The following is a 14799-nucleotide window of genomic DNA, read 5'->3' as shown; positions in this document are numbered from 1 at the left end:
TAATAATAATAATAATAAATATTGTCGTAGTAGTAGTAATAATAATAATAATAATAATAATAATGATAATAAAATAGATATTGTTCTTGCACCAGCAGTGCAAGTTTTGAACCAAGGATAAACTCTTTTCGTCCTTCCTTCCTTCCTTTCTTTCTTCCTTCCTTCCTTCCTTCCTTCCTTCCTTCGCTCCTTTATTCATTCATTCCTCTAGTCCGTCCTTCGTTCCTTCCTTCATTCCTCTACGTCCGTCCTTCCGTCCTTCCTTCATTTATTCCTTCAGCTACGTCCGTCCTTCCTTCCTTCCATCGCTCCTTCATTCATTCATTCCTTTATGTCCGGCCTTCCTTCCTTCATTCATTCATCTACTTCCGTCCTCCCTTCCTTCCTTCCTTCCCTCCTTCCTTCATTCATTCATTCATCTACGTCCGTCCTTCCTTCCTTCCTTCGTTCATTCATTCATTCAACTACGTCCTTCTTACGTTCGTTTGTTCATTCATTCATTCATTCTTCTGCGTCCTTCTTACGTTCGTTGTTTATTCATTCATTCATTCATTCTTCTGCGTCCTTCTTACGTTCGTTGTTTATTCATTCATTCATTCATTCTTCTGCGTCCTTCCTTCCTTCCATTATGTACGTCTTTCCTTCCCCTCCCTCCCTCCCTCCTACCCATCCATCCTGTTAGTCATCCCTTCCTTCCATCCTGTACGTCCTCCTTCCCTCCCTCTTCAGTCGTATTCTTAATATTTAGATCACTTAAATAAAAACATCTCTATCTATCTATTGCCAGAAGCCTCCATCCTTTTCGGGGTGGCCACAAACAAATCGCCTCCACGTCGCCCTGTCCCCTGCCATTTCACTGCCCCGCTCCCAACTCACACCCCCCTCTCTCATATACCTCTCCTGCATCCTCTCCACATGGCCAAACCACCTCAGTGTATTCCTCCTAACGCTTCCTATCACATCCACATCCACACCACAACGCTCCTTTATATTCTCATTTGTCAGCCTGTCTCTCCATGTGACTCCACAGGCTCCTCTTAAATAACTCATTTCCACTGCTCTCACTCTTGACTTGTGTCCTTCCAGCAACGTCCAAGCTTCACTTCCATACGTTAGAGTTGGTATCACAATACTGTCATGTAGTAATTTTTTCACTTCCATGCTCACTTCCCTGCTTCTTATCACTGCTTTCAAGGAACCAGCAACCTTTCTTCCCTGCTGTACCCTTTCAAGCACTTCACCCTCCAAACCTCCATCCTTACTCATCACACTACCCAAGTACTTAAACGTACTCACATTTTCCAATTCCTCATCATCCAACCTCGCTGTACATTCACTGACTTCACCTCTCTCAAAGACCATCACTTTACTCTTCCCTACATTCACCTTTAGGTTCCGTTTCTTACACACTTTCCCAAACTCATCCACCAAGCCTTGCAGCTCTCCTTCGTCTTCACTCAACAACACAGTATCATCTGCAAACAACAGTACAGGGAGTTTCCAAACACTACCCTCTCTCACCAGGGCCACTCCAACATCCACTACCCTATCTTGTACCTCTTTTATTACCCCATCCATGTACAGATTGAACAACCATGGAGACATGACACATCCCTGTTTCAACCCAACCTTTAAAGAGAAAAATTCACTCAGTTCACCATCCACACGCGCACTGCAGCCTTAGCACCATCATACATACTCTTCACAGCATTCAACAACTTCCCATCTACTCCATATGTTCTTAATACTTTCCACAATCCTTGTCTATCCACCCTGTCATATGCTTTCTCCAAATCCATGAAAGCCGCATACAACTTTCCCTTCTCTAGAAACTTTCTACTAAAGATCTAAGAATGAATATCTGATCAACACAACCTCTTCCCTTCCTAAAGCCTCCCTGTTCTTCTCCAACTAATTCCTCTGTTCTTTCTCTATCTCTGTCAATAAGTATCCTACCATACACTTTTCCTATTATACTAAGAAGACAAATGCCCCTATGATTACCACACACTTCTTTTCCCCTTTGCCTTTGTACAAGGGAATAATTATACCTGACTTCCAATCCTCCGGGACTCTACCTTCCTCCCAGGCCAATCTGCACATCTTCCACATCCATTCTACTACTATCTCTCCCCCATGCTTCAGCATTTCACCACACACTCCATCAATTCCTGGGGCTTTCCCCGATTTAACTTTCTTCATTGCTTCCACAACTTCTATCCTACTGATTTCTTCCTGTCTTCTCACCTCCCTCCTTCTCCCAGCCATTCCCCAGCCACTTATACTCGCATTACTTCCATCCTGTGTGTTCAACAATTCCTTAAAGTGTTCTCTCCATCTGCTCACTTTTTCTCCCTTCTCCACTAGTAATCTACCAAAAACATGCTCTTAGTTTTTGAAGCTCGTTTATGGTGTATTGTCATTGGTTTTCATTAGCCTGCATCCCACTTTAAAGTATGCAAACAGGTATACTCCTTTTACTCAAACTTGGCCTAAAATTACCATCTCTCCCTCTTGGATATTGAGCCGTAGCAGTAGATTAACACTAGAATATGGTGCTAGTCACGAAGAAGCGCTGTGAAAAGGATATAGAGCCATAACAGTGTCATATTCTGTTGAGCTGCAAGAAAAAAGCTCCCAAAGGACGAAAATCTTGACCAGGTTGAGGTGAAAGGGGTATAGAAGCAATCAGGCATCTTCAATCTTCGTTAGGTACTCAAGAAATGGTCAAAAATCGTGGGCATCCCTTCCTTTCCCTTTCACCTCCATCAGTATCATGGCGATTTATATTCAGGTTAGGATTGCTCAGTAATAGTAGTAGAAGCAGTAGTAGTTGTAATAGTGGCAGCAGCAGCGGTAGTAGTAGTAGTAATCCCAGGTTCATCTGAATGTCAACGGATAGGGAGGGAGTTGAGGGGCTTTTGCATAACCAGGCGGGGGAGACTTCTAGCTTTGTCACTGCCACCGCGCGAAGGCCCTCTCCATCACCCTCTGTAGTTGTAGAAAAGTTAAGTGATTCTGAAAAGTCTCTCTAAGCTGAATACAGTGAAAAATAAATCACCGGAATGAATGGGTTAAGTTTCAAGAATTCGGCTCGTGTTTCCTGTGTGAAGCTTCCTTTCGTGACCAAGGGATGGGGTTTGGCGGGGGTATAAAAGGGGGAACCACCCACCCCTGGCCTCATTGCAGCGTAGGACAGCATAGCGTGAAGGTGAGTGAGTGTGTGTGTGTGTGTGTGTGTGAGAGAGAGAGAGAGAGAGAGAGAGAGAGAGAGGGGGAGGTTAACAATATGAGTGTCAGCAATAACAGTTTGAGAAATTTTCAAGAGAATTTATTTAATGTATGAGTTGTGTGTGTGTGTGTGTGTGTGTGTGTGTGTGTGTGTGTGTGTGTGTGTGTGTGTGTGTGTGTTTTGGCCTTCACCACACGCTTCAAGGCCTCATAATCTGGCTTCTTTTACAATGGTTGCGGTCCCTGTTGCGTGCCTCTAGTTCGTCTCCTTCCGGTGCACGAGAATACACTCCTACGGTCGTATTCTCCCTAACACCTCTTCCTTGGCGATTTATTTTTGCATATGGATGGTTATTATGTATCCGTACGCTACTTATGCACAGTATGGCGATATGAGAAGGATTTATGTGACAGAAGAAGGCAGTGGTAATAAACAAAATAAATCGCTTAGGAAGTGGTGTTAGGGAGCTTCCTTTACCGATGAAAATGTCACCCTAGTGCCTGTATTCTCGTGGGTTAAAGAAGCTCCCTAACACCTTTTCGTAAGTGATTTATTTTGCTTATTCCATACTTTTTTCTGTCATATAAATAATTCAGATACCATCATACTCGACATTAATAACACATAGATCGGTATTAGCCAGCCATATCTCAAAATAAATCGCAAAGGAAGAGGTGGTAGGGAGCTTCCTTACTCGACGAGAATACGGATCCAAGTGTAAGCATGTGTAAAGTGTTCAGAAGGAAGTAGCACACACACACACACACACACACACACACACACACACAGTCAGTCAGCAGGTGGTGTATTGGTTAGCACATCTAGCCTGCAACTGGAAAAGCCTGAGGTCGATTTCGTGCCGGTCAGAATCAAAGATAAAGTTTGCTTCCCTATTGCCCCTGTTCACCCAGCAGTGCTTTTGGGGACCTGGAAGTGCATTCGATTGTTGCGTGTTGAGAATAGGGTGAAATCAAGACTTAGAACTTAATTATCTGCGTAAGTCACTCACGTACAGTCGTTAGGTAGGAAGTTGTGGAATAGAATATGTTTTTTGAGTGGAATAAGTTGCTTAGTGATTGGTGTTAAGTAATAGTTTGTGGATGAGTGGAATAAGGTACCCAGTGATTGGTGTTAAGTAATATGTGGATGAGTGGAATAAGTTACCCAGTGATTGGTGTTAAGTAATATGTGGATGAGTGGAATAAGTTACCCAGTGATTGGTGTTAAGTAAAAGAATATGTGGATGAGTGGAATAAGTTACCCAGTGATTGGTGTTAAGTATGTGGATGAGTAGAATAAGTTACCCAGTGATTGAAGTTAAGTAATAAAGTATGTGGATGAGTAGAATAAGTTGCCCAGTGACTGGACTTATGTAATAGAGTGTGTGGATGAGTGGAATAAGTTACCTAGTGATTGGAGTTAAGTAATCCAAGTTCCCTTGCGTTGCGATGTATATTTTTTTCCTTTCGTTTGTGTGTGTATGTGTGTGTGTGTGTGTGTGTGTGTGTTTCCGTTTTGTTGCTATTTTCGGCTATAGGGTTATCAGGGTAGAGTGGAGCCTTCTGTGCTATCCTTGTCTTATTCTTGTGGTCTAGCTATCCTTGTCTTATTCTTGTGGTCTAGCTATCCTTGTCTTATTCTAGTGGTCTGGCTATCCTTGTCTTATTCTAGTGGTCTGGCTATCCTTGTCTTATTCTTGTGGTCTAGCTATCCTTGTCTTATTCTTGTGGTCTAGCTATCCTTGTCTTATTCTTGTGGTCTAGCTATCCTTGTCTTATTCTTGTGGTCTAGCTATCCTTGTCTTATTCTTGTGGTCTAGCTATCCTTGTCTTATTCTTGTGGTCTAGCTATCCTTGTCTTATTCTAGTGGTCTGGCTATCCTTGTCTTATTCTCATGGCCTCGTACAGGATCAGGGAAATGTAGACAAACCGACCCAGTGTAGGTATTTTTTCTTAATGTTGATCTACAGATATAATGGTGTAACTATTTTTTCATATTTTGATTTATTTATTTATGTTTTTCCCTGCAGGCAAAATGGTGTAACTATCTTTCCATATTTTTTTTTAACCTATAGGCAGAATGGTGTAATTATCCATCCATATTATTTATTTGTTTATTTATTTATTTTTATTCTTCAGGCAAAATGGTGTGACTGTCTTTTCATATATATATATTTTTTTTCTAGAGGCATAATGGTGTGGTCAGTGCGTGTGGTGGTGGCGGTGGGGGTGTTGGCGGCCCTGGCATCTGCACACAAGTATTCCATCGGCAGGTGTAGCGCCAAGCCACCCATGCAGGGGTTTCAGCCAGCACAGGTAAGTAGGGATCAAGAGTTTTTGTGTGTTTTATTATTTATTTAGAGATTTCTTTAGTATCTGCACATTTTTTTTTATTTATTTGTACCTTTATTTATATGGACATTTATTTATTTATTTTTTTGTTTTTACTTGAACCTTGTCGAATTATCAACAACATCTTCACAGCTTATACTTCCACTCAGCATTCTCCACTCAGTATACTCCACCCACCATATTCCACTCAGTATACTCCACCCCCCGTATTCCACTCAGCATACTCCACCCACCGTACTCCACTCAGCATACTCTACCCACCATACTCCACTCAACATACTTCCACCCCCCGTATTCCACTCAGTATACTCCACCCACCGTACTCCACTCAACATACTCTACCCATCATACTCCACTCAGCATACTCCACCCCCCGTATTCCACTCAGCATACTCCACCCACCGTACTCCACTCAGCATACTCTACCCATCATACTCCACTCAGCATACTCCACCCCCCGTATTCCACTCAGCATACTCCACCCACCACACTCCACCAGCGTCCATCATCCCATTAATTACAGTAGCCTACACAACACTCGCCCATTCACCAGAAGCTTACCATCCTTTCAACACCCCTAACTTGATCAGCTTATCAGGGACGCTCTTATAAACCTTCCTACGCATAAGTTGTGTTTAAGATTAATTATAAATGTACGCTTGACATCACTTTCACATTGGACACTTCAGCATTCAAAGTAGAGTGAATATTAAAGCTACAAAATACGAGAAACGAAACAAAAGGAAAGAGAATGGGATAATAGTGAACTTTTATGGAGAACTGTGTGTCGAAGAAGGTATATATAGTGGATAGGGTCCTTTGTAAATATCCTTTGTAAATAATATGGTCCCTTTGCTTCCCCACCCTGCCTCATCATCACCCCAGCCCGTCCCGCCCACTCCTCTACGCCCACCCCGCCCATCTTTCATTCCTGCTGTGATGTGCATATCGTTAAAATGCCTAAACTGCCACTTTTGTAATCTCTCTCTCTCTCTCTCTCTCTCTCTCTCTCTCTCTCTCTCTCTCTCTCCCTCTCTCTCTCTCTCTCTCTCTCTCTCTCTCTCTCTCACACACACACACACACACACACAGTTAGTTTACAGTTTTATGCGACACTAATTCGATGCCAATATATATATATATATATATATATAAACATACTTAACCTTTTATCAGTTAAATTTAAAGTCCATCAAGATTATGTTGTCGTCCCCTGCCCACAAAATCGCTGCTTGAAGTGTGTTAAGTCTCGTCCTGAAACTTAACCCTTCTGTCGGATAAGGAAGACCCCTAACACCTCTTCCTTAGCGATCTACTTTTGGACATGGGTAGTTAATGTCCCTTTGAAGGTTGTTTAAATAGAATATACGATGGTACTGGAAAGATTTGTGTAATCGAGGACAGTATAAAGCGTAATAAACTAAATAAATCGCTTAGGAGAAGGTGTTAGGGAGCTGCGACTATAGTGTGTCTTTTCCAACCTGACCAAGCTCCTGTGTATTTGAAATTGGTGGGTCTGTTTAACTATACCCTTTTCACCCAAACTTGGCCCAAATTTTCATCCTTTTGCAGCTTATTTCACGTGGCTCAGTGGCAGAAGAAAATACTACAACTCGGTATCGTTTTCATAGCACTTCTTCGTGATTAGCACCATATTTTATCGTTACTCTATCCTAACTCAGCATTCAGGACAGATGGGAAATATAGGCCAAGTTAAAGTGAAAGGAGTATAGTAATGAGACTCATTCCCGGCACAGATCCCAGAGCATTTCACGTAGCCACTCTCTAGCCTTCAGTCTGTTTTAGTGGGACAGTTCCATCAGATGAAAAAAAGCAATTGAAACAGGTGATTTTTTTGCATGAGATTATTTTATACTAAATTATTATTATTTTTTACTAAGGTGATTTTTTAAACATTTTTATTTACTGAAGTTTTTTTAAAGAAGTGATTTTCTTTACTAGGAGGTGATTTTTACTGATTTTTTTTTTTTACTGAGGATTTTTTTTACTAACGTGATTTTTTACTGTGATTTTTTTTTACTAGGGTGATTTTGTTACTAAGAGATGATTTTTTAATAAGGCGATTACATTTTACTAAGGTGATTTTTTTACTAAGAGGTGATTTTTTTTCTTAACTAATGTGATTTTTTACTAAGATGATTTTTATGTACTAAGGTGATTTTTTAACTAATGTGATATTTTTTTTTACTAAGAGATGATGTTTTTTACTAAGGTGATTTTTTTTGTGTGTGTGTTCTAGATGGAGGGTAAGTGGTACATGGTGGCGGCGTCGTCCACCACCAGCCTCTGCATCACGCTGGACTTCACGCCGTCTGATGGAGGCTTTAAGGTGGAGGAGTCGCGGGAGTGGTCGCTGTTTAGGATGGTTGGCATTGATACTGATGTTAAGTCCACCACCACCCTGACACCACCAGACCCCGCCAACCCCGCCGTACTGGAAGCCACGGACGGGCCTACTGGTGAGTCTCTGTCTGTCTTACCTACCTACCTACCTACCTACTGACCCACCCAACCCCGCCAACCCCGCTGTACTGGAAGCCACGGATGGGCCTACTGGTGGGTCTTGCCTACCTACCTACCTACCTACCCACCCAACCCTGCCAACCCCGCTGTACTGGAAGCCACGGATAGGCCTACTGGTGAGTCTGGCTTACTTACCTACCTACCTGCCTACCTACCTACCTACCTGTCTACCTACCTACCTACCTATCTACCTACTTACCCACCCAACCCTGCCAACCCCGCCGTACTGGAAGCCACGGACGGGCCTACTGGTGAGTCTCTGTCTGTCTTACCTACCTACCTACTTACCCACCCAACCCCGCCAACCCCGCTGTATTGGAAGCCACGGATGGGGCTACTGGTGAGTCTGGCTTACTTACCTACCTACCTACCTACCTGCCTACCTACCTACCTACCTACCTGTCTACCTACCTACCTACCTACCTACCTGCCTACCTACCTACCTACCTACCTGTCTACCTACCTACCTACCTACCTACCTGCCTACCTACCTACCTACCTGTCTACCTACCTACCTACCTACCTACTTACCCACCCAACCCTGCCAACCCCGCTGTACTGGAAGCCACGGATGGGCCTACTGGTGGTTCTGGCCTACCTATGTACCTGCCTTCCTACCTCCCTACCTACCTACCAGCCTACCTACCTACCTACCTGCCTGCCTGCCTGCCTACCTACCTACCTACCTACCTACCTACCTACCTACCTTCTTACCCACCCAGCCTACTTACCTGCCTACCTGCCCACCTACCTACCTACTTACCTACCTACCTACCTGCCACCTCACTCATACTCCATCCTTGCACCAGCCAACCCTGTCACTCCTACAGTACTTGAAGCCATAGACGAACCTACTGATGAATGGTTTAATTACCCACACAACCTACTCACTCACTCACCTGCTCACTGATTTCTTCGTTTTCTCATTATTTTATCTCTAATCTTGCATCATGGCAATTGAAATAATGTGGCAAAATTTTCTCACCTTTTTCTTACACTTTCCTCATTGGACTTTTTCTGATGGGTGGTATTCCCGTCGACTAAGGAAGCTCTCTGACACCTTTTCCTAAGCGATTTATTTTGCTTGTTACACCTTACTGTCCTGTTGTGTGTTAAATAAATCACTGTAATATCGCCATGTTCTGCATAACTACCGTACAAAAGGATATTAACTACCCATATCCAGAAATAAATAGCTGAGGCAGAGGTGTTAGGGAGCTTCCTTAACCAGAGAGAATTCGAACCTCCGTATTCTGGCTGACGTCGTATCTCCTTAACACCTCTTCCTTAGCGATTTATTGTGCTTATTCCACCTTAATATGTTTTGCATCTCCTTTAACGTCATTTTATTATCGCCCCAGTTTGCGTCGATGTCTTACAGAGGATAGAGAAATGTTATGTGAGAAGGCGCAAAAGAAGATCTGTTACATCTCAGAAACCCTTTTGAATGTGACGTTAAGCCCTCGTGTGTGTGTGTGTGTGTGTGTGTGTGTGTGTGTGTGTGTGTGTGTGTGTGTTTCCTGGATAGTAATAGGAAGAAATAAAATAACATACGTCCTCGGAAAAGGTGTTTAAACCTTCTTCCTCTTCGTCAACCCTCTTCTTATTTCCGTGAAGGTCTGGGCTTCCTGGACAACGCTGACGTCACGGTGCTGGACACGGACTACACCACGTACGCCGCCATGTACGAGTGTAAGGACTACTTGTTCTTCCGCAGGGAGGAGTTGGCCATCCTTAGCCGCCAACCCACTCTGGATTCCGCCATCATGGACAGGGTGAGTCACTGGGTGCGGGTATGGGTTATATATACCGGTATATATATATATATATATATATATATATATATATATATATATATATATATATATATATATATATATATATATATAGTGGATTTCAAGCCTTATGGGTCACATCTAGTTGGAGTGCCCTCACACATTTGACTGCCAAAGTCCATTTGTTGGCTGTGCTGTATGGTTACCCGTTGGCAAATCAACTGCTTTCCAGGGTTACAGGAAACATTTTGCATCACACAGTGCAGAAGCACCTAAGGTTAGCAGTGCATGAAGTGAATGGATGGCAGATCCCCACACTCACCAATTTAAAACATAAGTATAATGTGGCACCTCATCACATGCAATATGTAAATACCGTCCTTCAAATAAAAATATAGATAGACATAAATACAAAATAAATTCCACTCCTAACAAAACACAAATAAAAACCATGTCATTGACTCAGCAGTGTAATAATTCTGTCCTTCCTTCTTTTCCAGGAGATCAGTGATGCGGGCAAAGCAGGCATCCCCACCTCTGACATCTCCCACATTGGCCACCAAGGATGCGTCGACCAGCCAGACTTCGAATTCGACATCGGTGACGTGTTTCGCGGTAGTGAGGGTAATGCTACAGACACCGTCACCGCAGGAGGCGAAACCAGGGATCCTCAGCTGGATATATTCACCATCGAAAACCCAACAGAAAATGAAATCCCGTAAGCAGTATATGAGGGGAAAGCAGATGGAAATACAGGTGGGGAGAACTGTGTGGCGAGAGGGGGGAGTATGTGAAGTATGAGGAGAAATATCAGATGGTAAAGCAGGAGGGGAGTATGTTGGGGCGGGAGGGGAACTGTAAATACTGTACTGTGAATGGAGGTTTTGGATCGGAGACTGAGCAGGAAAATATACCACAAGTAACAAGAGTAACAAAGTAGTCTTTCTGTTCAATAAACTCATACTAGGCCTACATCTAAAGCTACTTTATATTGGAGTGATTTCTGAACGTATAGAATGTATAACGCCTCAATGTAGCCTACTATGTTGGGTATCAAAATGGAGAAGCAGCTTAACACATGATCAAAGAGATATCCTGCTGGAACGGTTTGATAATATTGTAAATGATCATGATATCAAAGAAATATTATATGTATTTTCATGTTGGTGGACATATGACAGTACTTGCCATGGATAAAGTACAAAATGTCAAGTAATTGGTACTGAGCATCATAATAGGGCAGGGCGTGGAATACCAGGCATTTTGCAGTATCCCCTACTGTGTGTCAAACTATTTTGCGTGAAATATGCACCAGTACTTTTTGATAGAGTGTTCGGCCATGAACAGAAGTTCTCTGACAATCCTCAGCCAGCATTGTGCCTTGCCATAATGCTGCTCATTCCTTCATCAACATGATATCCTTCCTTCTCATGCTCTTTTGATGTGTGCGGCATATTGCTGCCATGTAAAGTATAATTCATGTACCACCTTCCACTGCCATAACAAGTGGAGAAGTGTATAACGAGACTAATGGTTTCCTCTAATCCAAGAAACCATTTACAACGCTGGGTAGTAACCTTGTAATCAAATAATGGGGTGATGTGGAGCCTGCTATGAAGTCCCTGTTAACTGGATGCGGAGACGCAAATGCGGCATCCATACAGGAAACCAAACCTCCACACTTTTTCCCGCGTCTTGCCATAACAAGACACTGTTAAGCGGATGGGTGCATGGGTTCACTGCGGGGGATGACCCTGCAGGGATAGTTGCTTGCTTGCAGTTGATGGGTGTGCTTGGCCAGACAGACTGGGGCTGATCTATAACAACAGCAGCTCTAATACATGATAATTTAAGTGATCATTATTTTAAGTAAAGTCAGTTATACGTACGCAAGTCTCCAGAAGTAGCAGTAGAGATGAAAGAGGTAACGAGAAAACTGTTTTGATATACAAGCGTTTGGTTTGGTGGCCAGAAAGACTGTGTGCTTCTCACTTGGCTTCTTTAGTTTCTTTTCTGTGCTGACATTTTTTTTTTAATTATAATCTTGCTAGGCAGTATTGGGTCTTGATTCTTGGTACTGGAATGAGTAGCTGGCCTGTAGCCTACTCGTACATGCTGCTGCTTTGGCCCAGGAAGAGTACATTGATATGTACCGTAGTTGACTGGATCATCGGAGGAAGACATGTGTGACACGGGACGAGTTGATGGAGGAGACAACTGAGGCCTTCCCACCAGGGAGAATCAGGAGGGAAAAGTCCATGATCCCGAGGGCAAGAAAATGATTCTGCTGTGTGCAGTGCATCAAGTGGAATCTAGGGCAGTGATGTACTGTAATAGGAAGATTGTCTCGTCCTGGCTTGAGCACCACTGGCACGATATGGGTCAGATGCTGGTCATAAACAGCAGAGGTGGGATTCCAAGCCAACATCTCCGGTTCACTGGTGGGAGAGGGTCACGGGTCACATCTTGGATAATTATAGTGGATGATGCGTGAATCCAAGTGTGGCAGAATGAATCAGTGGAACAAACCTAACACTGGTGAAAAAGTCAGGGCAAGGTCAACGTCCCACACTGCCCTGTACGGGTGCATAGCAAGTGACAGTGGGAAAGATTCCTTGGATGATGACAAAGCCATCTTCACTACTGCATCTACAACCTCAGCTCCAAATGCCTTCATGAGTTGAGACCCACCGACTATGGAGTATTCTTTTTGGTCATCTCAAACGAGGCACTCATTGGTAGCCAGGCACTCATTTGAGATGTCTCGCCGAGCGGCGCCTGCGAGATATGCTGACAATGATAAAAGCCACCATGCAGTCCGTCAAAAAATTACCTCCTGGGTTTATAAACAGAAAGCAAAATACTGCAGGACCTTGAAGACTGCAAGGTGCTGTGCTGTCATGTTGTCATGGACTCCATCCAGTTTGCACATCTGGCGTATAGAGATCTTCAAGAAATATTGCAACAACAGTGACCCTATGGCAGTGGAAGCCAAGTATGGGAGCTGTCCATGAAGATCCTGAAGCATGTGTTTAGTGTTCACCAGTTGCTGAAAGGGTTGAAAAGGTGACTGTCACAGGATTTGTGACAAGGCTCTGGCAGGTGTCAAGAGACCAGAGACAGTTGATCCTTTGGGAGGTAGAGGATACAGTGTCAATGGCTGACTGAGGAGCTAGGGAGTGACTGTGCGGTAAGCTGGGCAGCATGCAGCAACAAAGGATGCTTAAGCCAAGTAGGTCAGGATCGATGTGAAAGGAGTGCCATACTCTAACGATTTAGTTTGCAGAAGGCCATATTTAACCTAAACGGGTACAATCGTCTGAAGGTAGCAAGAATAAACTAGGAATTCATCCTTTATTGGAAGTTGTTAACATTCATTTACGAAAGATCTCGCCTGTGTCTAAAGAATTCATCCAGAAGTAGCAAGACTAACTAAATGCCTCCTTTGGTTCAATGATGTTCGGTCATTTCACTCACACCATGGAATCACTACACTCACAATGGAGTCATTGCACCAAGGCATATTTTAGGTGTACTGTGTCAGGAAAATCACGTACATATAGTCAGCTCCGTTCTAGCTTATTGAAGTAAAGACATTGAGATGGTGGTGGATAGTGAATGGTGGGGTCTGGAAAGCCGGATCAGCCAATTACTCACGTGACAAGAGTGCAAGTGAAATGCCCTTCACAGGCCAGGATTCCTGATTCTGAATGAACACGTCTTGGCGAGCGAATAAATGATGACGTCACAGGTTGTAAAGGATACCATAGCTTTTCTGTATACTCGGTGTAGACAGATTATAATCTCTAACATTTAGTATTACCCTGTTGGTGTATATATATAAATTAAAAGGAAGTATGGCCAGAATAAGCGAGGCAAGTGTGGGAGGTGGCAGAACAGAAAAGGTGATACTGATAGTGTATCGAGCTGATTACTGGGCAACTGTGAGATTCGGTATTTCCATACACAGGAAATGTAATTCTTGCACTGATAGTATCATGCCAGTAGCAGATACGAGTATCCCTGCTCGAAGGATCCAGCAAAAAATAGGGAACTGCAGGCCCAGATATTCGCTCTCTGGGACGAATAGGCTACATGAGGGGCGAGAAGGTTATGTTGCCAGCTTTTGAAAGCGTGCTCCCATCTTGGTGGCTCACCCAGTCAACAGCGTCTAACTAGATATGATCAGACTTTTTTTAATATTGGCAGATACTTATGTTTGTATCTAGAACACGCGTTGAGCATTATATAATTTATAGTTTTTAATATATGGATGTATGCAGTACATAAGAAAACTTAAGGATGAACCGACTTCAGTGCAGGCAGAGACTACGCGTGAGCGAATAAGCTGTGCGAAAGGACTGGTGGGTAGGTGTGGTAGTGGCAGTAGAAAATAAGTGATGCAGGACATACATTTGTGACATTGAGGCGTGCCCATAAGAAATTACATGAAAGGATTGAGAAGGCTGTTGTATATAGGTCACCAAGTATCCCTGAAAGGTATTGCCTTCATTCACCACTTTCCCTACACAAGGTCTCCCCGTTGCCGAGTAAAACTGTCTGGGAAACATAAACCGTACCGGATCCAAGTGGTTTAGCTGTTTACTGGGCAAGGAGTAAAGTACAAAGCTTGGAACTTCAGTCCAGGAAACTATCCCTCAGGAGCAGACAGGCTGCTCCCTAGACAGTCCCACCTTTGGTTTTGATATATAGCAAGGTCTGTCAAACCCTCTACGTTCCAGACATCCTCGGGCGGGTCAGTTTTAACCAGTTTTCACAAGTGGTCTCAATTATTAATCACGTCCCAGCCATGGTAGCTTTCCTTCAACAACAAAATTTAAACGAAAATGGTTACCATACTTCGTAAACCAAAGATACCGTAGAAAAGTAGGAAAA

The 14799-nt window shown here is 43.3% G+C and overlaps 1 protein-coding gene across 1 annotated transcript; it reads left to right on the top strand.

Moving 5' to 3' along the window:
* The first annotated feature begins 3186 nt into the window (after positions 1–3186).
* On the top strand, positions 3187–10877 carry LOC145409628 (apolipoprotein D-like). Its single transcript, XM_080279980.1, has 5 exons — positions 3187–3211; positions 5419–5548; positions 7845–8064; positions 9746–9903; positions 10404–10877. Exons 2-5 carry the CDS (start codon positions 5426–5428, stop codon positions 10623–10625), a joined length of 723 nt encoding a protein of 240 aa, XP_080136106.1. The 5' UTR covers positions 3187–3211; positions 5419–5425; the 3' UTR covers positions 10626–10877.
* Positions 10878–14799: the final 3922 nt, after the last annotated feature.

The sequence above is a fragment of the Coenobita brevimanus genome, chromosome 82 (genome assembly GCF_032717465.1).
Source record: "Coenobita brevimanus isolate Jiangsu-jjx chromosome 82, ASM3271746v2, whole genome shotgun sequence".
In the NCBI taxonomy this organism is placed as follows: Eukaryota; Metazoa; Arthropoda; class Malacostraca; order Decapoda; family Coenobitidae; genus Coenobita; species Coenobita brevimanus.
Note: the sequence above shows the minus strand (reverse complement) of the source record. Positions and strands in the feature narration are given on the sequence as shown.